The sequence below is a fragment of the Mugil cephalus genome, chromosome 20 (assembly GCF_022458985.1).
Source record: "Mugil cephalus isolate CIBA_MC_2020 chromosome 20, CIBA_Mcephalus_1.1, whole genome shotgun sequence".
Lineage (NCBI taxonomy): Eukaryota > Metazoa > Chordata > Actinopteri > Mugiliformes > Mugilidae > Mugil > Mugil cephalus.
In genome coordinates, this window is record NC_061789.1 from 12,391,873 (window position 1) to 12,418,643 (window position 26,771).

At 41.3% G+C, this 26,771-nt stretch overlaps 1 protein-coding gene across 3 annotated transcripts in view; it reads right to left on the reverse strand.

The window, feature by feature from the left end:
• Positions 1-344: 344 nt before the first annotated feature.
• Positions 345-26,771, reverse strand: part of scn4ab (sodium channel, voltage-gated, type IV, alpha, b) — a 29,849-nt gene continuing 3,422 nt past the window's right edge. Inside the window, exons 1-31 of one of the 3 annotated variants that reach the window (XM_047571607.1) lie at positions 24,239-24,425; positions 16,491-16,674; positions 16,247-16,384; positions 15,619-15,737; positions 15,385-15,474; positions 14,989-15,117; positions 13,288-13,379; positions 12,822-13,085; positions 12,667-12,730; positions 12,429-12,570; positions 12,014-12,214; positions 11,855-11,930; positions 10,501-10,739; positions 9,822-9,893; positions 9,630-9,731; positions 9,137-9,493; positions 8,781-8,979; positions 8,325-8,605; positions 8,062-8,158; positions 7,711-7,865; positions 6,131-6,304; positions 5,738-5,860; positions 5,339-5,623; positions 5,107-5,160; positions 4,592-4,729; positions 4,372-4,476; positions 3,973-4,243; positions 3,245-3,866; positions 2,961-3,105; positions 2,766-2,843; positions 345-2,406 (exon numbers count right to left, since the gene is read on the reverse strand). In XM_047571607.1, coding sequence (XP_047427563.1) covers positions 2,056-2,406; positions 2,766-2,843; positions 2,961-3,105; positions 3,245-3,866; positions 3,973-4,243; positions 4,372-4,476; positions 4,592-4,729; positions 5,107-5,160; positions 5,339-5,623; positions 5,738-5,860; positions 6,131-6,304; positions 7,711-7,865; positions 8,062-8,158; positions 8,325-8,605; positions 8,781-8,979; positions 9,137-9,493; positions 9,630-9,731; positions 9,822-9,893; positions 10,501-10,739; positions 11,855-11,930; positions 12,014-12,214; positions 12,429-12,570; positions 12,667-12,730; positions 12,822-13,085; positions 13,288-13,379; positions 14,989-15,117; positions 15,385-15,474; positions 15,619-15,737; positions 16,247-16,384; positions 16,491-16,622 — 5,295 coding nt within the window. In that variant the 5' untranslated portion in view covers positions 16,623-16,674; positions 24,239-24,425 and the 3' untranslated portion in view covers positions 345-2,055. Of the gene's footprint in view, positions 2,407-2,765; positions 2,844-2,960; positions 3,106-3,244; positions 3,867-3,972; positions 4,244-4,371; positions 4,477-4,591; positions 4,730-5,106; positions 5,161-5,338; positions 5,624-5,737; positions 5,861-6,130; positions 6,305-7,710; positions 7,866-8,061; positions 8,159-8,324; positions 8,606-8,780; positions 8,980-9,136; positions 9,494-9,629; positions 9,732-9,821; positions 9,894-10,500; positions 10,740-11,854; positions 11,931-12,013; positions 12,215-12,428; positions 12,571-12,666; positions 12,731-12,821; positions 13,086-13,287; positions 13,380-14,988; positions 15,118-15,384; positions 15,475-15,618; positions 15,738-16,246; positions 16,385-16,490; positions 16,675-17,218; positions 19,084-24,238; positions 24,426-26,771 lie in introns of those variants that run through there. The other 2 variants (XM_047571605.1, XM_047571606.1) reach the window with 2 other exon arrangements.

Below are 26,771 nucleotides of genomic sequence, written 5' to 3' on the forward strand. Positions count from 1 at the left end.
TAATCTGCTATATATACACACACATGCATATATATACACACACATATATATATACATACATGTATATATATATAACATGTTAGAAAGTCATATCAAGCTGGAATCACATTTAAGAGAAGGAACATTTTCTGCTGATGATTCCGGAAATGTTTATTTACAAATTTATGTGAAACTGCAGGAAAAAGACAGTTGATAACAATTTTCTTCAGACTGCTGTTGTACTCCCAGAGGCTGATTGGTTATAGAGCATGTGTAAACATGTGGAGATGTAAAAATGTGCAGGTGTAAACATGCGCAAGTGTAAACATGTGAATGTGTAAATGTGCATGAACATGAAGACAACATTTTCAGTTTGAAGCTTTAATCACTTATCTGCAGGTCACAACTATCATTCACCATCTTTTATTTAAACCACTCAGAAGTGGAGAGGGTTTATTAACTGCAACAACAAGACACAGTATGATGAATTTCCCTAGTAAGAGAATCCAATGAAGAAATTTTTGAAAAAATTACCACCGATGTTTCAGCTGAACAAAGATTACTGCACATACCAGCCTGATACCTCATCATACCAGACCTCATACAAAAATACACAAAAATTAAAAAGTAAGAAAAAAAGAGCATCTGCTAGCTGAGGCAGATCAATTACTCAGGTCAGGTCACATGACTCACTGAGACTTACGGACTTTCCCAGTGACAATGTCGTATCTTGGCTGTAATCATTTTCGACTTTGACTTGATGATTAAGTTGAGCTGCCGTTGACTGGAGTATAAAAAGACAATTATCAAGACATTCTATTCTTTTGCAGGCAAAAACCAACCCTCTGAAATCCACAAAATACAATGAACAACAATAGTGACTGAACATTTCTGAAATAATGCTTAAACTGGCAATGTTTTATTCACGTATCATAGAGAAAGCTTTGATTTACATGTTATATTTTTGCGTACTGCTCTGACAACGTGTGAAATGCTAAAAGTTTGCATAGGCTGTGCCGACACACCATCACAACCGTGTCACAGCATGGGTGGTTGCAAAAAAAAAAAAAAAAAACCTTAGCATGTAATTTTTTATTTTTTATTTTTTACTTTTTATTTAGCAATAAATGTTTCCCTCCATACCCTGTATCAAAAATTTTTCAAAACAAGGTCTACTCACGCAAAAAAAATAGTGTTTTCCTGAAAGGTTTTAAGGCCAGACACAACTTCAGTCTTTTGACACAAAATTAAATATAGGATATAAGTTTTATGAAAACGACAAGATTACTATATTGCCAGGGGCATGAAAAGAAAACTGGCCTAACATCACGACTGCTGTTCCAGTTTTCTTTGAAAAAAAAAAAAAAAGGTAGTATACAGGTTATACCTGCCAGTGGTGTCATAGAAGTGGTTCGAGTTAGCGCAAGGCCTGACTGTGAAAATTACAGCCACCAGGCTTTAATGCAGAGCTGGTAAAAGTTAGATAACATCTCTAACCAGCATGAATTTTTTTATGTCCAGCATGCATCAGCTCACTTATTTTATTGTCCCCCTTGCTTGGCAAAACATGTATGTTAGTCAATTGCGCCATGAATTATACAAAGCATGTTTGTCAATTTGATAAGAATCAAGAATAAAAATAATTTCAAAGTCCAAGAAAGATAGTGAAGTACCATTTAGTTTTGCGAGAAACTGCTTAACGCCATTGCCAACACCAGCGTCATCATCTTCTTGGCACAATTATCTATCTACAATCTGTTTTTCTGCTCAAAGCTGCTGACATGGCTCCCGAACATGTTAAAACACTTTAGGTTAGTTTGAAGCAATCACCTGAACTGGAACCAATGGGCAACAAGAGATAACATATTAATAAGTGTTAGCAATATTGTGGGCACATAGTTGGTGTCTCTGCAGCAATCGCAGTCGCCTCTGCTATGAAGTTCCGCTCTTTACAGAAGCTGAAGCTGACAGAGAGGTTAGTGTGCTGCTCCTCTGACAGGAAACACTCCACGGGTGAGTTCACACAGTGCAGAGGAAAACAGGTGGAAACAGAGCAAACATGTTAGTCTGCTGTCATCAGACGATGGACTCCCTCAGGTTCTCATCACACATTAAGGTGGGGGTGTTGAGTGGAGGAGCAGCGTGGAGGAGTAACTCCCTCTGAACCTCCACGTGGACAGTAGGTTCCTTGCCTGAACCTGCCTCCTGGCCATCTCCATAGAGCTCACTGATTCGTTTACAGAGAAGGCCCTCTGTCTCTAACGGCCCTTCCCCGGGCTTCAGTCCCACTGTCTTCTCTCTGTATTTGTGGGATGCCAGTTTGACCGTCCGCTCCAGGAGGTGTTTCCTGTATGCTCTCTGAATCACTGTTGCAGCAACCTCCTCCTGTTTTCTCCGCAGGGTGCTGCTGATTGGTTCATATGACACCTGTAGGTGATAATCAGGTTTGAGGAATCATTAGGCTTCAACAATCTTACTTCCAAATATGAATGAGGGACTTAATTTATCCTGGATGAAACACATTAAAATCATGTAGAAGGTTTAATCATCTGCATAGAGTGAGATGCTAACTCAGATAATGGAAACAACAACAACAACAAATGCTGAAATTAATCAGGAAGCTATTTGGATGTAATGTCTTCAAGAAGATCGAGTCATCCATGTTTTTTTTTTTGTTTTGTTTTTTTTTTGGGGGGGGTATGATGAGAGGTAGAATAGAATAGAATAGAATACAATAGAATAGAATAGAATAGAATAGAATAGAATAGAATAGAATAGAATATGACCTTGGAGGGGTTGTTGGCCATGAACTTCTCCTCCATGCTGGCTTTTAGAGCATCCATCGCTCCCGAATCACCCAACACCTGGATAATATAATATAATATAATATAATATAATATAATATAATATAATATAATATAATATAATATAATATAATATAATATAATATAATGACCAACCCAGTGACCACATTATTTTACCTCTGCAGTGAGTGCAAGTAGGATGTCCAAACAGTGAATCTTGTCTCCTGGGACTAGAGGCAGATCCATTTGGATTAGTTTGATGGTGTTGGGTTTGGGAATTCTCAGAGGATCCTGCAGAGTGTCACAGAACTTTGACAGCTCGCTGTGGAACACATTATAAGCTTTTTAGTTCTTTAGGGTTTCTGAATAACACATCACAGTCTTAACAGAATAAGTAACTGTAAGTACCAATATTAAGCCACAAAAAGTAAAGCAGTTATTGCTAATGCTTTGAGACTCACCTATATTGTATAAACTGTGAGGCATCAGGATCAAATTTTTCCCAAGTTTCATAAAACATTTCAAAGTCGTCCTCACACAGTGGGTCAGCGCTCTCCTCTGTGGCTACGTTAAAGTTCTCCAAAATGATGGCAATGTACATGTTGACCACCACCAGAAAGCACATGATAATGTAGGTGGTAAAGAAGACGATGCCCACTCCTGGGCTTCCACAGTTGCCTCTGACATTCGTTCCTGGGTTTTCAAAGTTAGGGTCACAGTCAGGCGGCATGTTCATGATGGGATGTAGCATACCATCCCATCCAGCTGATGTGGTGATAGTGAACAGGCAGATCATGCTGTTCCCAAAACTCTCAAAATTGAACATGTCATCAATCATTGCTTCCTTTTTCACATAGGCAAAGTTAGACATGCCAAAGATGGAGAAGATGAACATGATGAGGAAGAGAAGGAGGCCAATGTTGAAGAGGGCAGGGAGGGACATCATCAAAGCGAATAGCAACGTCCTGATTCCTTTGGCTCCACGAATTAGACGAAGGACTCGACCAATACGAGCCAGTCGAATCACACGGAAGAGAGTGGGTGAGACAAAATACTTCTCTATGATGTCAGCTAGGAGGAGGCCTGAAGGGGAGGACAGGAGAAAGGAAGTAAGAAATAAATTATGGAAAATAGGGTGGCATGAAAAGTGGCATTACTTTTTCTGGGTTAAAGGAACAGACCATCTCACCTACAATGGACAATATGACCACCACAAAGTCAAAGATGTTCCAGCCAACAGCAAAGTAGTGCTGTCGGAGAGCAATGATCTTCAGACTGCACTCTGTGGTGAAGATGACAATGAAGACAAGGTTGACCCAGTACAGGATCATGTCTTTCTCAGCGCTCTGCTCATCTGTTTCAACCATCATGGTCACCATGTTGAGGCAGATCAATACCATAATGAGGATGTCAAAAAACTGCTTTGTCACCAGGTCAAACACCAGACCCTGGAACTTATTCTGGACAGACAAACAAAAATAAAAGCATTACAGATTGCTGAACTGAATCAAATGGGCATTTAATTACATTTTGATCCTAAACCTTTTACACTTGAATTTGCTGTCTGACAGGGAGTAACCAAACTGACCACAGGTCGTGGAACAGGCTTCTGAGGTTTCTTGGAGCCTAGTTTTTTCATGGCGTTGTAATACTTCTTCTGCTCCTCCGTCATGAAAATATCTGTCCCTCCCAAGTAAAGACAAGAGACAAACACAGTTAACTGTCTGACCGAAAGAAACCATACTGGTCGAACATTTACTGATGAAATCTAATCAGAGTGATTCTGATGTCAGTGAGTAAAAACATATCTTGGCTTTCTGCTGGTTGAAGTTGTCGATGATGACTCCGATGAAGAGGTTGAGAGTGAAGAATGAGCCAAAGATGATGAAGCAGACAAAGTACAGGTACATGTACAGGTTGGCCTCGTACTCTGGCTGGGACCCCACCTACACTCACAATATGATGACCATGATAACAAAACAATTTGAAATTGATCTCATATATACTGTTATCATGAGAAAACGATTATGCAAAAACACGTAACACACTATGTTTACCATCCTTCCTTAGGTGTGAACACTACAGGCATGTATGAATACAAAGGACCAGAAGGTAGAAGCACAAAACTTAAAAAGGTGGTAGGATTGTTTCATTAAACTTTGAAACTGGCTGTTTATTAGTAAATTACTAAACTGAGAGTGATACACCACATGAGGTTACTTATCATACCTAAGTGAGGCATAACATGACACTGAAATGTTATAAAGACTATTACTGTTAATGTAAATATTAACTTTGTATCAGGATCAGTATTAGTACTGACCTCAATGGAGTCCACTGCTGCATACATGATGTCCATCCAGCCTTTAAATGTGGCCTGCCAGAGATAAAAATCAGGAACATCAGCTTTAATTTTCGTCAAGTCATCTGCAGGCATTGACACATAGAAAGTCAAGATGCAAGCATGCAGCATGACATTATATTGATACTCTTATGTGTTGATGATCGTGAATGCCTTATGGTATCTCATCGAATTATTATGTGTTCAGACTCACCACTTGCAACAGCGACAGGTAGCCCATCCCCACGTTGTCAAAGTTGACCTTAACATTCTTCCAGCGGACTTCGGTGAAGTTTGCCTCGATCAGAGCATAACACTCTGACTTGTTCCTGACCTCTTCAGGCGAGAACAGCTCCTCTGATGTCTCGTTGAAACAGTAATAAAACTTTCCCGCAAACAGGTTCACACCCATGATGCTGAAAATCAGCCAGAAGATTAGACACACCAGCAGGACATTGAAGATGGATGGGATCGCTCCAACCAGAGCATTAACCACCACCTGCAGACACATTGGTGACAGGTAGAGGGAGGGAGAGAGAGGTGAAAAACTCAGCCTATGTTAATCTATTTTCTGATGCACCTGTCTGTGAGTGCTTTAAGTGCTCAGTCTCACCCTCATGCCCTCAAAGCGAGAGAGAGCCCTCAGGGGCCTAAGAGCTCTCAGAGTCCTAAGAGACTTGATGGCTCCCAGCTCAGAGTATCCCAGAATGTTTGCCGTCAGCGATATCAGAGACACCTGGATAACATAACACATGTGACAATGATTGCAGGTGACCAGCTGAAGCAGACTATACAGAACACCCTGGTGTATTGATGGCAGCATCTATAGTTTCTTTTCATAAGAAACAAGTTTATGAGTGCTACTGTTTTGTAATTTCTCTTGCATGTCAGCCTGGACAGGAAGTGAGGGAAGGAACAATGGAAATGTCAGATTTAATGTCAGCATTTAGCAGATTCACATGAGACATGAGAATTGATTGATTAAACAAATGGAAGACGTTCTTACGTCAACAATGAGGAAATCGAGCCAGCACCAAGCATTGGTGAAGTAAGTCTTGAAGCCGTAGGCGACCCACTTGAGAATCATCTCCACCACAAACACGTAGGTGAACACCTGGTCTGCGTACTCCAGAATTATCTTGATGACACGACGCTGCTCCATGTGGATATCCTCAAACGCCTGTTCACATAACGACGACTGTTACTATCTGGACAGGTGTTGACTGAAAGTTGTGTCATACATCAAGCTGTTTTTCTGTGTCAGGTAAGGGTCGCTGCAGCAAGCTAGCAACGGTTCATCAAGTGTTGAAAATACTTCACTAAAGATGAATCCCATACTATCCAGGCATATAAAATATGTAAGTCAGACCAGATATACAACAAAAGTACTACTACAAGGCACAATTGTCTGACAAGGCACCCACTAAGGCCAGTGGGCTGCACTACGCCATCTTACTGTATGTCTGTGAAGGTTCTCAGTGATCCAAGTCATGGTATATAAGATCAGTGATGTCACAGTAGCATTAGCTCCTTTCTTAAGAATGTTTTGGATAGCCCATCTTACAACACACCGTGGAGTACTATTAAATGCTATTGATGGTGCAGGGCTTTAGCCTGTTTTTATACAGGCTATACATATCTGCAGTGCACAATACGTGAAGCATGAGCTCTCTAGTCATAGCATACGTATGCAGGTCGAGAATATAGGTTTCACTGTTGCAGAGCATGACTTTCTACTGTGTTTTTATTAATGACATCATCTGGGACATCATTAGAGTTGACATGACTTTCATCACAAAACAGTGGACTTTAAAAAAAATCTGAACTTGCACAACCTGTATTTTTTTCCTGCCTGAAAGTCACAGCAATAGTGTATCTCTCATCTCTTGTTAGTAAACCAGTAGTAGTTGACATTTCTTGACATTATCCTCATGTTGTCTCCGTTAATCAAGGATTAAAGATGACAGATCTCACCTGGCTGACATATAGCAGTAGCCGTGTTAGTAGTCAGAATACCAGTAGCCACATCAGCCATATTGACTCCAGAGGTTAGTACTCACACCGCACACATTTCTGAGAACCATTCAAGACAGTTAGAGTACACGTATCAAATCAAACCAACCAGCACTAGTGAGACTGAGACACAGTCAGACTAATGGAGTGCATTAAATATGAAAAACTTAAAAAGAGAAAATGTTAGGAGAAAGCAGAAAAATGTACATTATAACACTTTTCAGATTTCACTCTATTTCCCATTCTTACCTATAAAGGTGTGTTTCACTCCTTCATCACAGTTCTTTACCCCATCGCTATTTTTTGTTAGTTTCCTATTCCGTCTTTCATTACAGTAAGTAGTAACCAGGGGGGTAAGAACATAAGGCTTCTTGAGATGAGCCCCTAGCCCGAGTTCAACTCCCTGGGTTACTCCACATCTAAAGAACCTGAAACTAACCTAACCATGCACCTTGATGCCGTTCATCCCTTCTCATTCTCTCAAACCCTCAAACCCTTTCAGCCCTCCATCTATTTGCAAATATCTTCACTGGAGAGAGCTGAAGATGATTAAAAACATTGAACTGTATTTACCAGAGCTCCACTGCTCATCAGGATCATAAAGATGATGAAGGTTTCAAAGTAGTTGTGCTCTACGATGATGTAACAAGTCTTCCTGATGTTAAACCAGATCTTTCCTTTGCCCTGGGAGGTGTCTATATTCAGGCAAGGACATCTGACGTAACAATCTGAAATACGCACACATAATCAGATGCAGTATTTGTATTAGACAATAACATTACAGTACATATAGAACTCAAATGTTTACAGATACCATGTGTAAGGAAAACATTAAGGATAACAGACTACCTGCTGAAATAATAGTTCAAAATCTGTCATGTATAGTTGGTATGGTTACTAAGTGCTGTGCCTGTGTGTGCATACTCTCAGTGCAGCAGTCTTCAGGTATATCCTCATTATTGTCGTCGCTTTCTTCTTCCACCGGGATTTCAACAGTGCTGCAAACTGATGACTGTTCATCCTGAACATACACATAACAACAATGACAACTCGTTGATGCTAACACTAGTAAGCTTCACATTTGGTCTAATTAACATGAAAATACTGAAGGAGGCTATAGACACTAAAGTTCAGTTTTAGATGAAATGTTGAAATGTTGCAACATAGTAGAAGAGAAAAGTGCTTACATTGGAGTGTTTCTCTATCTTCTCGTCATCCTGTTCATTTTCTAGGTCGTCACCATCGTCCTCCTCCTCCTCCTCATCATCATCTTCATTGTCAGGGGTCTCAAAGTCGGACTCGGCTTCAGCGATGGGGACCCTCAGGGAAGCAATGATATGGTAGTTGCTGGTAGAGTTTCCATGGTTAGAACTGGGGGCTTTGACATGTGACTCTGGCTCGTTTGAAGTCAGCGATGTCAAAGCTAAAACCTCCTTTGTTGCGATATCATCTTTCTCGCAGTCAATGGCTGAAATTAATGATAAAGTTTTCAGATGTAAAAATAAATTTAAAAAAATACTCACGCGAAGAACATCCATTATACCCAAATCATCCCCAAATCATCTGAAACCATTCAAAATATTTCACTTAAATGACATAAACAAATAAATAAAGTTTCTATTATAGTTCAGGTCTGGTCCAACCTGGGGGGTCTTGGTCAACGTAAGACTTCTTTCCCAGTAGAGCCAGGATTTGTTCTAGGATCCAGGTCTTGACCCAGGCCACAGCCCTGCTGATGCGGTTTATAGCAATCTGCAAATTGTTTTCTCCTTCATCGTCTGAAGCTGTCAGATTGTCACCACTGAACGAGCTCAGCAACAAGGCCAAAAACAAATTCAGGACCTGGAACCAGAATAGGACCAGATTCAAGACTTATTAACCAGATGCGTAAATGTTCACCACAGATATTCTTTGTATCTTAAGCTGCTCTACAACTCTGGAGGATAAATGATTCACTAAAACCAATTCAGGTCAGAACTGTCGACCTCCAGAAACTTACCACCAGGTTTCCAATGACCAGGACCATCATGTAGACAATCAAACACATGGTCTGACCCGCGACCTCCATGCAGTCCCACATGGTCTCAATCCACTCGCCACACAGGACCCTGAAGATGATGAGGAAGGCGTGAAAGAAGTCGTGCATGTGCCAGCGAGGAAGTTCACAGTCCGATGATATGCGACAGACACAGTCTTTGTAGTTCTTCCCAAACAGCTGCATGCCAACGACAGCGAAGATGAAGACAATAATGGCAAGAACTAGAGTCAGGTTCCCCAGAGCCCCCACAGAGTTCCCGATGATCTTTATCAACATGTTGAGGGTCGGCCATGACTTGGCTAGCTTAAACACTCGCATCTAGAAACAAGACAGGTGAGAAAACAGGCAGGGATACAGATGAAGAGGCGGGTTAACAGTAGTTTAATTGCTTTTCATAACAATGTTTGGTAATAAATGAAAATAATAATGATGATGACAGTGATGAGGCACTGACTAATCTGAATGAGCGTAGCACAGACAGTCCCTGAACATTGGCGAGTCCCAGTTCGACCAGGCTCATGGTAACGATGATGCTGTCAAAGATGTTCCAGCCCACCTGCAACCGTGACAACAACAGGTGCATTTTATCATGAGAACAGCTGCCAGTCATCATTAGCGAGGTAAACTAACAATCAGTAAGGCTGACCTGGAAGTAGTAGTACGGATCCATGGCCAGAAGCTTAAGGACCATCTCAGCTGTAAAGATTCCTGTGAAGACCTGAGGTCAGACATTAGCGATTAGTCAATTTAATACAGGAGCCAATACTCTGGATTTGGATTTAAGGTAATCCTTTTCTGGCAGACCCAGTCTCTTGCAATGAGGTCACAGCCTGCAACAAGCCCCTGAAAACCCCTCGTCTCATTCTTCATGTCCTTCAACAGGCATCTAAAAACTTTTACATGCTAATCAAAACATAACCATGAATATTATCTCCTCTACAAGTTCCCTCTTACTTATATGCTCTGGCCCTTGAACAAATAGGAGGAACGGCTTATGAATGTGTTTATGCAGGCGTTTATCTAACCAGGATGATGATGACATTATATTTAATCACAAACAAACTATAAATATGATGTGTTCCCCCCAGAGGACGCCACATTCACGTGAAATACAAGAGACTTGCTCTTTGAGTCATTTCCTCTGTACTCCAACTCTGGTTATTTTAAAGACTAACTCACTAATGCCGAAGGGAACATTTGTGTTTTACTTTTCAGTGAGCCTTTCACCCTCACCAACAGATGGCAGTAATGTCACCCACACCCAAGCTTGCCTGGTCCTACTCTGTCAACAGAAAGAGCTTCCATGTCTCTTCGTCACCACTGACCAGATTTCCGACACTCAGCAGGTTCTCGAACTCCGCTGTCATTGGGTAATGCTCCATGGCCATGAAGACAGTGTTGAGGACAATGCAGATAGTGATGCCGAGGTCGACAAATGGGTCCATGACGATGATGTAGAGCCACTGTTTGAGCCACATCCAACAGCCACAACAGTTCCACTTTAGGAAGATGTCCGCAAATGCATACCAGCACGGGGGGCATGGCCTCTGGTCGTCCCCGAGTTCTGAAAAACACAGCTTGTTACCAGAGTTAGGGTAAAGTGGAATGGTTATAGCCCAGAAGCAGCACCCTGATGAGCTTTTATGAGATATTTCTATCATCCAAATATTCCTAGCATTTTAATATTGTTCTCCACTGAGATAACAGTGTTTCTCACTGTGATTCACTCAGTCATCTTTGCTTCTGAGCCCATAACTGCCCTGCTCACCCTTGTGCCTTGCGACATTCACCCCAAGACATGGCCTGCAACTCAATTCATCACTCAACTCTCCCCAAAGACTGCTCACTCAGCTCTGCCTGTACCCAGCAGTCTCAGGTCGACCTGTACAAGACTCTAAAGACACGTGGGGATGTTGGAATATTGTAGTAGTGCCTTCAGATAGCAATCAGTGATCAGACGTTTTTCATCAGCCTTCAGATTCAGGCAATAGAAGCCCTAGGAATGATCATTACAAATACATAAAGACGTATGTTTCTCTACTTAGCTGCTACACTAAACACAAATTGGCATGTGTGATCGTAGTTGAGGCTGAGCTTGTGTTTGACTGTTTGACTTCTAGACATCAAGGAGTCGCTTCCACCGCTCATTCCTCACCTTTTCTCTCTAACACCAACTGGCTGAATCAGATGACCGCTCACTCTGTCGGGTTCTCTCAGAAGTTTTGCTCAAAGAAATTTCTTATTGGAAATTGCTCTATAATGCTATAAGTTTGACTTACTTTATCTAACGTGGCCTGACATGACACACAGTTATGATTTTGGTGCAATATATATATATAAAAAAAAAAAAAATCCACTAATGGGAGCCTCACGGAAACTTTGATTAATAAAATTAAAAAAAACTGAAGCATGATTTCAGTCAGAATTGTTATTATTATTATTAGTTCACGAGCAAAGATTTATATAGTGTTATGTTCTTGTCCTGTTCAAGGTCGCAGGTCAGATATTAAGGAGAATGGACTGGATTTCTGTCTGTACAAAAAACATACTGGTGGTAACATAACTAACGATGATCAGTTATTTTAATACAATGTACGGTGTCTCTATTACTTAGTACCGAGATGTAATAAAACTCACACAGGTAGACACCTGACCATTCACTGATCTCTGTGTTCATACCTTCCATTGCAGTGTTTTCTTGCTCCTGGTCGTTCGGGTCACTTTTCGCTAAGAGCTCTGCCTTGCAGGCCGCTTGCTGTGATGAAACGATAAAAAATAAAACAACTTTAGCACTTGATTTAACCGATCATGAGTGAGTCTTCATGCATCAGATCGGACCTCCTCCTCTCTCTTTTTCAGTGCCTCCAGGATCTGAAGGTACTCCTCTTCCTTCTGCTTGGCTTCGGCGATAGAGGCATCGTTCTGCTCAGCATACGCCATCGCAACCACGGCCAGGATGAGGTTAATGAGATAGAAGGAGCCCAGGAAGATGACGACCACGAAGAAGATCATGTATGTTTTACCTGCTGCACGCAGCGTCTGCACAGATAGAGGTGAGAGTGGGTGGTGTGGGTGGTTCTGTTCTTTGAGTTTGTTGTATTTACCTCCAGAAATGTACTTTCTTAACACTCCTGCTGAAACTCCTCAAAACCTACTTGGTTCCCCTTACTGCTTTAACATCTTTTAAATTTCGGTAAGTCTGATTGTTTAGTTTGTTTTTCTTCCGGTTTAGTATGTTTGCCAGCCTACTGACCAGTTGGAACAGGTTTTCCCAAAAGTCTTGGGTCATGAGCCGGAACAGGGACAGGAACGCCCAGCCGAAAGAGTCGTAGCTGGTGTAGCCATAGTTTGGGTTTCTCCCTGCCTTCAGACAGATGTAACCAGTCGGACAGACCCTGAAAGTATCATCATCATCACAATCATCCTTAACATCATCCTTAACATCATCATCATTATTGTTGTTGGTTTTTATTATCATTATGTGGACATACCCGGCATCAGAGCTGTTTCCACACAGCAAAGCATCAAGCTGACCAGGAGGGTAGTAATGGTTCACTGCCAGACAGACGTTACAGCTGAAGTCGGTATTTTTGGGACTAGATGAAGATAATTTGAAATGTCACATCAACATTTGAGCTCAACCCACCTGGATTTTCGATGTACTCCTTGTAATCAAAGCCTCCTGTGTTGTTGCCGTAGGTGTCGTTGCCAATGAAGCTGGCATTGAAGTTGTCCAACGTGTAGTTGCCAGACCATATAGGTGGCATTAAGACGCATTTTTGTCTCAGGTTTCCCATGAAAAGCTGCAGGCCAATCAGTGCAAAGACGCTGAGGCAAAATATCGTCAGGATCATGACATCGCCCAGTTTCTTCACCGATTGGATGAGAGCACCAACGATTGTCTTTAACCCTGTAGGGGAGGTGGGTATTAAAGACTGAACTGCCAAGCAGGAAGGTAAAAATTGTCTCACCAACATGAGCAGACTTTTTTCTAAAATCACTGACGCCAAGCTGAAACTGGGCCAGCGCTAATAGAAGTCATGTTTGATGGTTAGACGGCAGTTTTAAGGTGGCTTTTGTTAAAACCACCTTAAAACGGCGCCCACGCTCACCAGGAATGACAGTGATAGTCTTCAAGGCTCGAAGAACTCTGAATGTCCTCAATGCAGACACGTTTCCCAAATCGACAAACTCTGTCAGATATCTGAAACACAGAGATATATATGTCTTATCTTCATCACTGTCATCCTTAACATCTTCATCACCTTCATAACTGCCATTTATAACACCTTCATTAGCAGGAGATACTTCAGTTAAATATTAAATATGGACAAAAAAACGAAAGAACAAAGAGCTTTTACAGATGATAATAAGACGTCATGTGCTCTTTTATGAGATATGAGATACTTTTTTATGTCAACACATTTAAAAACAGTATTGTATTTTAGGAATTGCACATTTTTTTTTGCATAAATGGCCTTAAAGTAGACAAAGAGAACCCAGCATATTTATTTTTTTCAGGAAAATTAACCAGTTTTACGTATGGCAAGGAAAAAGTTACTGCTCTCGAAAAAACATTTTTCTGCAGTTTTTTCAACATCATGTTGACAAGCTATGTCAACTATTGGGAGATTGTTTTGTGGACAGATGAGACAAAAGTAGAATAAATGAGAGGCGACATGTGTAGAGACAAAAAGAATCCTAGCATCAGAACCTCTTCCGATCCATGAAACATGAGGGTTGTAAAGTTTTCTGTATGTGAGCCAGGACGGTTTGCCATCATTGATGGACCAATGAATTCGGAATTATACCGTCAGATTCAAATTAAAATGTCAGGACATGGCTCTGTGAGGTGAATCTTACAGCTGGACACCACCTCAAGCACAAACATTTTATAAAATCATGGGTGAATAAGAACAAAATGAATGTTTTGGAATGGTCAAGACAAAGTCCTGACCTTAACAGAATTGTTGCGGAAGGACCTGAAGAAAGCAATTCATGTGAGGAAACTCACCAACTTCTCAGACCTGAAGCTGTTTTGTGCTGAGGAACGAGCTAAAATTCCACCATGCTGCTGCAGGCGACTGATCAGCAGTTACCGGAAATGTTTGTTTGTAAACAATGTGACGTTTTTTGAGAGGAGGGGCTTAATTGGATGCAAACATCTCAAACACTATAGCTTGTAAACGGTGGTTAGCACATTTCAATGGACTGTTTTAGCACGAATGAACGAGGAAAACGCATACTTTGGAGAATAAACTAATACACTCTCCGAGACCATGAATGTTACTTTAAAATGTTTACTCTTATTAATGGGACTATATTCACTGATCCCTACACTCTCACTCACTGGATGGACCATTTCACCAAAGGAGAACACAAAGGAGATGAAGTTTGGTCCATCTTTATCAAGTGTAGCCTCCAGAGATATTACAAGAAGTAAATGGAACCACTGTGGAGGATAAAGTAGGAAATGTAAAATCTACTTGCACACCCCTTAAACACGCAACTAACGTTGCCTTAGCTGGCAGCTGGCATTAGCATTAACGTGAGTTCCCTAAATAATGATTAACTAAATGTAATTTATCAAATTGTCTATAATATGTTTCTTTTATCCATTGGATAGGGTTCTGTTTGTCTAATTTCAGGACGTGTGTGAAAATCCACTCATGAGTAATATCTATGCAGAAATATAAAAAATTCTTAAAAACTTTCAAGTTGCACTGAATTTTTTAACTATATATCACATGATTATTAGTGTGTCATTGATGAGTGACTAGTAAATGTATCGTAAGTGTGTCATTCATTATTACGCCATGCTGATGACCATGAAGTCAAGCCAGTTCCAGGGGTCTCTGAGGAACGTGAAATCTCCCACACAGAATCCTCTGGATAAAACTTTGATTGTTGCCTCAAATGTGTAGATGCCTGTGAAGACGTATCTGTGCAATAACAGAGAAACACTCTCTGAGACACAAAAACAGCAAAATGCATGTAAAAACAAGCAATTTTATTTTTCTCCTGAGAATGCTCGGTCTGCAAGACAGAAACTGGATCATCGCTGAGTTAGGGTTCATCATAACTCTCAATTCAGAATCATGACTCAGTCATAAACACATTTACAGGTCTAAACACTGAGCATTTGATTTCATGAGATCAAACTTCAAACTTATTTTCTGACCTTTTAAGTGTACTTTGTGTGTACTTACTCGACAGTCTTGCTCCATGGCGGGGGGTCACTCATCGTCATGAACGCACAGTTGGTTAGAATTGTCACCATAATGAACAAACTGAATAAAGTTTTGGCTTTAAGGAACAAAAAACTGAATTTTTATCAATACTCTGGTAAACTAAGTTGACATTGTCATCAAGTTTTTTGAAGTTTACAGAAGACACAGGTCTCTGATCAACGCTGTGGCCTAGTTTGACATCATGAAGGATATGAATGAATGAGGACCTTGATGGCGAAACGCCTCAGTGGATTGAAAGGACTCAGCACGTAGCAGGCAGGCTCCGCGTTAAACCTGTAGATGACGTTGCCTTTACTGAGCACGATGAACGTCTGCAGAAAGACAAACGTTTCAGAGGTAATTCTTCACCTTCGACCTGAAATCTCCTCTCCCATCCTGACTGATCAAATTTCACACAGTCAGTGGTTTATTGATATGCAGTTGTTTGCAGAAAGACTTAAAATTCACCACGTCTGCATTGCCATTGATTTGCACTTTTATACAGTCAGGGATCCAGATTATGTTATAACTTTAGAAGCTCCCTTCTCTCACAAATGAAAGTACAAATGAATCCCAGAATAATCACCAAACAAAAAAAAAATCCATATCCACATTATAAAGAGCCCTGCAGTCAGTTACAAATTTTCCCAGTATAATTGTAGATGAAGATGGAACAAGTGATGATAATGCTCAAATGTCCACTGAATAAAAAACACAAAACAACTAAAATATCAAATCTAGTTTCAAGACAATCTTGAAGTTGAACCCTGAAAAAAAAAAAAAAAGTACTGATCTGTGTTCAGGCTGTGCATTGAATTGATTTTATTAATACGGCAGTCACCTTCTGTGACTGATAGAAAGGATCCAACTCTTCCAGTGGGGTGTTGAGGAGCTCAGGGGGAGGATCTCCATAGATGAAGGGAATGGGCTTCCCAGCCTCCAAGTCACTGGCTGGCTTAGGAAGATCTTCCTCTGCTATCTTTCAGTCAGAGAGACAGTAAATAAAAGAGACAGACTAGGTTAAAATTTTATTTAAATTCTTGTTCTCAGTGTACAGACTGAATGTTGATGGGTATATTTTATACCTCAATGTTCTTTTCCTTTCTCCTTTGCTGCTCCTTCTCTTCGGCTTCATGTCGTCGCTGGATTTCTTCCAGTGAGGCCGGGGTGAAGCGTCTGAAAACCTCCATACCAATAGGGGGCAACAAGGGCGCCATCTTGGCATCATGCAGCGCCTCCCGTACTCCTTCGCTGCACAGCAATTGATCCCTGTGGAAAGTTTGGAGGGGGGTAAGAGAATCAGAAGCAGCTGCACTGTCTCACCAGTTCTTTTGTTGTGACTAGAAAAAGCATTGCAACAGATCGGACGCACACAACAACACAAGAGTGAGAAAATGTGTGCTCAACTGATTGTGGCAACAACAATGGTACCAAAAACATTTTATTCATGTACATTTGGTGCAGGGAGAAGGATTTCCCCAAATCTCTAAAATGTTAAGAGAACAAAGTTCACACAACAACAGATACATAAATGGAAAATGGAAGAAATAAAACAGAATGTATTATATATTTTCATTTCCGAAAGTTAGAATCTGCAGTCAAAATCAAACTAGACAAACTGATCTTCAGTCAGTGATAATGAGATTGTGATATTTCCAGAGATTGATCATGGTGAAAACCTGCAATCAGTCATTGATCAGTCTACGCACTAAAGGTTCAAACAAAACAGTATCAAAGCAGACACAAGATATTTTAACTGTTATTGACTGATCACAGCAGTCTTTAGTGTTTATCTGTATAGAAACTGACTTACAGCTGTGAAGGTAGGAGTCTCAGCTGATTTGTTCTTCTTAGAAGAGCTTTCTTCTCTTTGTTCCTCCTCCAGTACTCCAAAAATGATATTTTTCCGTCCATCATTGCTGCAGCTCTGCCTGTATTACCTGATCCTAACTATGCCTGTTCTCCGTCCCTCTAACTGTGTTTCTGTCCAGTTTTCGACCGTCTGTCTCAGCTGCACTCTCTGTCTAATTTTCATGTGTAGATTTCACCCTTTTTCCACCAGGATTCATGCGTTCATCAGTGTAGCATGCACACACAAAGACACACTCAGCTCAGAGACAAAAACAGGAAACGAAACAACGAACCTCGTTGTCCGCCAAATGAGAACTTTTGTGTAATTGCCGTCAATCTTTAAAAGGGAAATGCATTCTTCCTCTGCCAGCACTCATCTGTCAAGGACATTCACACAAACTCTCTGTCTTTGTGTCGTTGTGAGGACCTTTTATTGGCGGAATGCATTCCCTAGCCCCCAACCCTAACCATAGTAACCAGGTGCCTTACATCCAAACCTTAGTTCCAAATCATAACCTAATTGTAACCTTTAATTTAAAACAAAGTCTTACTTTGTTTTAAATTACTTTGTACTTTAATTTAAAACAAAGTCTTACTTTGTTTTAAATTAATGCACCCGAGGACATTCCATGAACCCCACAACTTAATAAAAATGGGGCCGCATGCACCCAGCTCAACAGGAAAGGAAACAAAGAACTTCATTGTTAGGACTAGGAATTAGGACTTTTGCCTGATTTCTGTACATCCCTTTATATCTGACAGCACTCATCTGTTCAACGCGCACACACACACATACACACAAAACAGGAAAAAAGGACCTTGTTGTATGATAAATGAGAACTTTTATCTGATTTCTGTTGATCTCTGACAGTGAGCTCTCAGTCAACTGTCTCTCACACACAGACAATGTGAGTCATAGTACTACTGAGGAACATACCGAACCGATGATCAGTACAGAGTTCAGGCACTGTGTGTCCTATAGATAGTGTCCTTTCTATAGGTTAAAACTGGAAGACTGGAAGATTGTCCAAACTGAACTAAGCCTACAACTGAGAGGACAACAGGAAAAAAGATCTCTTTATTTTATTTAGATGGTGAAACATTTTTTGGGATAACAAGTAAAATTCCTCCAAAATCGGAAAGAAAGTCAATTTACACCTGTCAAAGTTAAAGAGGATTAAAAACACACTGGACACACATCATCATTAGGCAAATGTGTGTCCACATTGCTAACACGACTGAAGGAAATAAATTTATAGTTTTACCTCATACCTTGTGACCCCATACTAGGCCTTTAGGATTAAACCCAGTTATCTCCTGACACACCTTTCTTACAGTCAAAAGCAACCGTTGCAAGCCTCCATCCCAGTCCTTCTCCATCACTCTGCAGTATGAGCTAAATAAGGACTTCAGAGTCTGATGGAAATGCTCTAAAGCTCTTGTCTTTGTGTATGATAAGGAGATGCTTGGTTTTGTTTTAAGTTCGGATGCAGAAAAACAAACAGGGCAAGAAGCTGAACCCTGGATCACCCTGAACAATCAATAGTATCCCAAATATGGCAATAAACTGGGTTGAGCCGTCAGTACAGACCTAGCAGTAAAGTAAAGTAATGGATAGGCAGCTGGGTAACTGGTGGCCTGACACTCGACTGTCAACAGGTGCTCAGATCCACATTTTGGCCTAGTCGAGGGACCAACACAATCTAAAATCAAAAGTTCAAATGCATTGTCCACTGCAGGGACATGTGGCCTCCAACAACTCACTGCTGTTCAACATGAAGTTCCTGCTATGGAAAAAGACAAAAAGTCGGGTGCCCACAAGAGACAATTCTAAACCATCTTCCTTATGAGAAGAGTTTGCTTTGGTCGTGGCCTGTGTTTCAACAGAAGTTGTAACAACTTGGAATTAATTTTTGTAATTATCTATTTTCATCTCTACTGGCAAAGCAGGACTAACTCCAGTGTGGACAACCCCATTGACAAGGCTGTATACAAAGCCTTCAGAAACCATTCAAAGTGGTAAAAATCATTTCCTGTACCAGCACACAGGCACCTGTTTCAGACTCCTCAGAAAATGGTAATCCAGTATAGCATAAATGTTGACATTCAATCATTCGTTAAATGTGGTCAAAAGAGTGTTTCCAATGACTTGTTAGTATGCAGCCTGCGATTTCAGTGGAGCACCAGGTCCTCAGGCAGGACGCAGGTGAGATCAGCCCAGGTAGGGGAGGAGATGGGGGAGAGGTGAGAGTTTTCCAGGGTTCGTGGAGGTAGTGTGGGGAAGGATTCAGGTTACAGATGGGGAAAAGCTTCAAACCCAGAATATTTATCGGTTTCAGATTCCACAACATCAGGAATGTCCTCTGTGACTAGCAGGAATTTTCTGGAGCACTGAGAGCAACTGCTTTACTATATTTATCACTTGGGCAATTCAACTTGCTGTTAAGTACAGGACACTCTGCTTTCCAGTGTCCCTTTTTGCAGCAATAATTGACCACAACCAACCCACTGTCGGCCACAAGTTATTATCTCAGGCCAGGACTTTTGAACAAACAAGCATAAGGTTTTTCTTCAAACCTGCCCATATATGTGAGTACATAATCCTTTGCATTTATAGCAGTTTCTGAGAGAGTTTTCCACAATCCTTAAACTGGACAATCAAATCCCACAGACATTTGAATTTTCTCCAAAATCTAAAATGTTATATATGGTTTCTGGCACCGGTTATGCTTCCAACATACAAAGGGCTGAATAAGCTTCTTGGGCCTTGAAACCCGGATCAATCAGGTCAATATCTCACATTAGCAACATGGTCAAAAATAGAGGAAAAAGTCGTAAGGGTCCCTTTTGTCAAACCTTGATATTATCCTCAACTTACCTACCACATCAAACCATTTCTGGCCAAGTCGGCCAGATGAAACTTCACGGTCAGCTGCACCTTACATGAAATTCTATCAGCCTTAATGAGGTGTAACTGGAAGTGCTGCAGCTCCAATTTCTCCCTATCTAAAGAGTGACTTCCCTGCAGCGGAAACAGAGTCAGCACCAGTTGGTCAGCATCAGTTGGTTTGTGGTCTATAGTGGGTAAATCACACTTGGGTTTCAATGTCTCTGCGATATCTTCTTTTAATTGCCTTTCTCCTATATTAGCAGCATAATGCTTAACTAGCTTCGACAGTTGTTCCTTGGTACAACTATTCAAAAGCTCCTGGGACTGAGACTGAATAAATTTTAAATGTAGGAATGAATCCATGGATGGGAAACAAGACAAGTCAATCAGCTGGCCTAGAGAGACAGAAGATCTTGTGAGCCTGATTTATATCCCCTTAACCCTAGCCTGCTCAGGTGTGTTGCGTCTCTAATAAGAGCTCAGCTTTCCTAACGGCCACCTGAAAGGAGTGAAGAGAAACGTACACTTTGGACAGCTTGACTGAAAACATCCTGTTTCTTCTCCTGACCTCTACTACTCTGGTGTACCTCGACAGGCGGGCAGCCAGAGTTGTGAGTCTTTGCTTGGCAGTCTCCCGGTCCACATCTCGTTGTACTTCTCGTTCTACGGTTCCCATAGCTGGCTAACTTTGCTTCGTGCTACCTTGATCTCGGCCTCTAACCTCTTTCTCCATGGAGTAAACTGCACCTTATGGCTGTTAGGGTTAGGGTTTAAACAGGAACAGTAAATAGCTGGTTTAAGTACTGAGTGAAGGATTGAAGGTGAGCAGGTATGAAGGATGTCAGTTGACTACGTGGGAAGCCTGAAGTGAGGTGAGTGGACAAAATGATATGAACACCCCTCAGAAACCTCGAGCAAATGCATAGATGAAGCAGAATTCTACTTCCTGTCTTAGGACTCCAGAAACCAGATCCAGATTCATTTACTCATTAAATAAATTCTGATAATTTAAACCATTTGTACATGATTTATTAAACAATATAACCTATTCAAACTCCACTGTTGATGAGAGCATTGATTTTGTCCACAAACTGTCACATACTTAAAATATTGATAGATGTTTTCAAAAGGTTTAAAAAAAAAAAAAAAGATACAGAGAAATGTTGAAAACAGGTCGTTTGAGATAATCTGAACCCTGACTTCTTCTATGTGAGAGACACAGATTCTCAGTGAAGGACGCGTCTCGTCTTTGTCAACATCTGAATCTGTATGACGACAAAGGGTTCTGATGTTACCCCCCCTCCCCCCCTCCCGTGTCTCTTCCATCAAGGGGAGACCCTGATTATTTAGGCTCTTCAGCTGGAGTGCACTCCTCTGCTGGAGGACTCCTTTTGACTACTTTCATTCCCAATTTAATGGTACTTTTGCCTACTGGTGTCATCGTAACACAGAGGAACACGATTGAAGCACTATAGCCTTGTGTGTCTAAGCAACAACATGAATTCAGATATACACTGTTGACTACTCGTGCCTTAATGACAGCGACACTGACGATCAACCCACCTAGACCTTCATTTGTAAACAGTCACTAGCACTTAACAACAATATATCCTCAGTACAATGAATTCGCTTTATAGCATAGGCCCTTGCAGATAAATCAAAAGCAAATCAGCTCTATTGGCCACGTGTGTGTAGCTCACATACAAGGAATGTGTTCTCTGCATTTCAGAGTAGTGAACACACTTGGAGCTGTGGGCAGAAATGCAAGGCACCCAGGGCACTGCATGAGGGTTTAAGTGCTTGCACAAGGCAGCTCAGCTGTGGGCACAGAGGGGATTCAAACCAAGTCGCTTATGGTCTCAAAACTGCTTCTCTAACCACTCACTACAGCATTTAAACCGATTCGGTCTTTCTGAAGTCACACAGGGAGGGAATCACGCAAAGAGCTGCTCAAAGGAGCACATGTACGAACACAAACACGCGCACACACGCAGTAATACGCAAATCCTTGTGTCTTGAGTCTTCAGCGTTGCCAGGGTTGACCCCACCCTCGCATTGCCATGGCAGCAGCAGCTGTTGGGAGTCATCAGTTTGACCATCTGGTGTAAAATTACAGTGAGTACGATGACCCTGCTCATTCCAACACACACACACACACACACACACACACACACACACACACACACACACACACACACACACACACACACACACACGTACACACGCGCACTTCATTCCTCCCTGTGTTCCTACATGATTTTCTTTCAGCCCCTCCTCACCTCCCTCTGATCAACCGCTGACCTCCTCTCCTTTCTCCTCCTCTCTTCTTTTCCTCCTCCTCCTCTTCTACACTCATTGTTTCCTCTTCTCCTCTCCTTTACCCCTTTCTCTCTCTCTTTCTTTACCGTCTCTTCTTGTCAGAATCTAATTGTCGTCACAGCTGGATGCTTGGACACTTTACTTTTACAAACAGAAAGAAGCTGTGATCTTCTTTAGTTCTTGCTGAATTTTTAAGTGCTTGAATCCCATCGTCCGGGATCTTATATAATTGCTGGAGGCCCACCTGAATGTTACATGGACGATGGTGATATAATTAGCTGATCGGGACATTCTCAGTGAATCGATGAGGGTGAAATGTCAAAGGTCGCTTAGATAGACCTCTTCACCACATGTGGCACGACATTTACTGTCCTCATATTTATCCAGTGCACAGATGGAGGCATTCCTCGCTAGAAGTGTAGGGTTCAGCTTGAACTTTACCGCCCCACGCGTTCCATTTTACAACAGCATGCCTCATGTTTACAAAATGTTAATTGACAGTCGTCCAACGAGGACTCCATCGTCCCGCCATGGGACACTTTGCATTTTCTGGATGACAAAGCCACGGCTACCCATCTGTTAGTGATGAAGATCAGTAAGGTCTGAAAGTGAACTGCTCAGCGAAGACGCTCTCTGGAGGACAGACTGGCTGGCTATCTGTCTGTCTGTCTGTCTCAGGTCATCTATCAGCTCAGTGACTCTGCTGGTTCCCACAAATATTAGGCTACCAGCAGCTAAATACAGAAACACACACACACACGCGGTTGAAGGGTGAGCTGTGGGCCGGTTCGAATCCCTTCTACGTCCATGGCTGAGGAGCCTTGAGGAAGCATCCAACTCCCCCAACCTGCTCGCTGGGCACCTTGTATGGCTGCTCACTGCTCCAAGTGCTGCTGCACGCATATATACGGTATCTACACAATGACAAAGCAGGATGATACACATTTGCAGCTGAAATTCAGTTTTTTGAACCTCCCTGTTTGGTGCTGAGATCTGAATTTGAAGAATCCTCTCCTGCTCCCCCTTTACTTTACAAAACCCTCTTTGCAAAATGCATTCAGACGCCATCTCAGTCAAACATCCGGGAGTTCACAAGGGGACGCCAGCAACACGCACACCGCCATTTTACTGAGGCAGGTTCCACGAACCGGAGCAGCCGACACTAAATCTCAAACGTGGACCACAACAGCGACAGGCACCACGGCAACCAGCCAGCGGCCTCCGGTCGTGCACCGCAAACGGTGAGAGTCGGCTGCTTCTTCAGCTCCTCGCGGAAATAAATTGGGGATGATTTAATTGCGTTCATCAAAATGTCAGACATGGAATTAAAAGAATTAAAGCAAATGGACTCACTGGCATCTCACATGGCGGCATGAAGGCAAAGCGTCCCTTGTCGTGATTGATCCCGTCCTCCATGTCAGGAGAATTATAAGCAGTTGTCGGCGACACTCTCGTTTTGGACAAGTTCATATAGACCTTGGCGCGACTTAATCTTGCGTGTCATTTTAATGGGTGTCTTCATTAGTAACAGATATCTCATTGTGGCTCAATTTAAATAGGAAACTATGTATCGCTACATACTCTAGAAGCGTTAACTTACTCAGAACACTTCTACACTAATACATACAAATATTACTTTGAACTAATGTCTGAGCAAATATACGAAACACACAGTCACACACGATATTAAAAAATTAAAAAAAAAAAAAACTCGAATACGATATGGAAATATGAATAAAAAGACACAGAAACATTAATGAAGACAAGTCTTACTGTCACAGCTGCTGCCGGTTCAGCCTGAAGGTGAGTGCGTTTGTGCGTTCTTGTGTGTCCGTCACTAACATGTCATTCAGTCTCTTGTCTTTTTGATAACCGGCGCCACACGCAGACTGACGCAGACAAACAACATTCACATTGGGCCATGCTGATCCCACAACCAAGTGTCGCGATTACAATTCAAATATGCATAAAATGTCGTTTCATTCAGATTGCTCCCTCCACACTCACTCTTCCTAAACTGTAGAGTTTGTACATACATTGGTACGGAACCAACTGTGATTATACTTTATTCATTTGCCTTCATTTTCCAAGGTACATGCTACAGTTGGCTTTATAACACTGTAGTTTCTCTTCATTATATATCCTGATCCTTTGGTGCGTCGCTGATATAACAGAAAACACAAAAAGGACGTAAAACAAGTGCAACGACAGCATCACACATATAAATTTTGCACATTGTTCATAGCCACACCTTAAAAACATGAGCCAGGTTGTGAACTTTCATCCCGGCAAAGCAAAGAGTGTCTGTTAGAGGGTTTTGAGGGCTACGGACGAGTGACTACAACTAATATTGGCACTAAAAGCAGCGAAAACAAAATAGATGGACGAACAGGACAGATTAAACACTTAATCATACTGAAATGATCCACGAGGGAAATTATTTGGTGACAGTAGCTTCGTTTCACATAAAAGTAACACTCTTAAAAAAACGCAAGAAAGAATAAAATAAAATAAGATTAGACTGAAACATGATATAAATAAGAAGAAGAAGAAACAAAGTAAAATTTGAGATGGATGCAGAAGATATTACATGTGAGTTATTATTTTGTACTAGCACATGACAGCTTGGGCATGCAGGACTGCAGGACTGGGAGACTGCGCTGCATGAATGTTGTCTGAACATACAGTTTTTATTAATGTATTCATTGGCACCTTGCTCACAGGGAAATGTGAGCTCAGTCTGCCTTGCGCAGACAGGGATGGTAAAATGCTAACAAACTTGACCCCTGACCCTTAGCCCCTCCTGACTGAGGCAGCGGGCTTATTATAGAGGACACGATTGTTTCACACTTCTAATCCCTAAATACAATGACGCCCAGACACAGTGAGATACAGAGGAGTATCTGTTTGGTTTATTATCACTGTAGCTTAATGGGACAGGAACTGGCGGAAAAAAAAACAACAACAAAAAAAAACAAGCAGATGAACCTGTGCAACCACACTTTGTGTTTAAGAATTACTTTAAGTGACTGTTTGTCACTCTTAACAGGCGTTACAACAAATATAAAGATTTAAAAAAAAAAAAAAAAAAAAAGCTCACAGCAATGTGAGTCCAATGTTTCCAGATAGAAGTCTACGTAAGTGCATTTTAATAACGACTCGCTCTTAGAGAGACAGGTGACACACACACACACACACACACATGCGGACGCAACGACAGCTGTTATCGGTGTTGTTGTTCCAGCAGATTGTGATGTTGTGTGATGTTGTGTCACACCGATAGAGAAAAGCCCATCTGGTTTTATTGCAGGCGCACACACACGCGTGTGCACACACACACACACCACTGCCTGTATGTGTGTGTGTGTAACCGTAGCCTGCAGAATGTTGTTGGACGCAGTGAGAAACGTTGGGTATTTCCTGTCTCTCTGTCAGCTCCGCATGCTGAAGTCAAAGGATGCGTTTTAGCAGCAGGTGAATGACTGACTACAGCTGACAGAGTCCTCCCTCAGACAGGGGGCGCTGCCAACTCCTCCGACACCACGACACAGAAGATAAATCTTGTTCACTTCAGATAAATTATGTCCACAGCTGACAGTTCTGCAAGAAACTGAATCTATCTATCTATCTATCTATCTATCTATCTATCTATCTATCTATCTATCTACATGTGTCCTCTGTGATCTAAACACACATGGGCAGCTTTAACTTATTAGGATTTATAGCTCTAGTTGAGTCTGTGCCTGCCTATTTTGGCAGCAAAAAGTTGACTCACACAGTATTACACACAATTTAGTTGTTTTTTGATACACCTACTGTATATATCTACACTACAGGGCAAAAGTGTGGAAGCATGATCAAATTTGCACATAAAAGTAAATACTTTGCATCAAAACAAACGTGATTATTATGTAAAGTAACTTATCAGAAGACATTTTTACTACAATTATCGGGTATTTGATAATAATTATATTGCTTAGATTTGCTAACGACAGCACGGCATATACGAGGCATTCGTTCCACATGGGACATTTGTATGCAGACTCTCAAAAGCCAAATAGTTAAACTAAATAATGCAAACTGTTTTTTTGTTTTTGTTTTTTTCTTTTTTTTTTTACTAAAGCTGTAACTCTTGCAAATATCCTCATCCCTAAAACGAAGCCCTTCTTTTCTTTTGCTGACATTCATTCAGCAATGGTCTGATAACTTCCACATACACTTAAAGGTAAATTGAGGAAAATGGTTCACATCAATAAAAGCAAAGTCTTATCATGCAGTAAATACATCCCAAAGTACATATAACTCA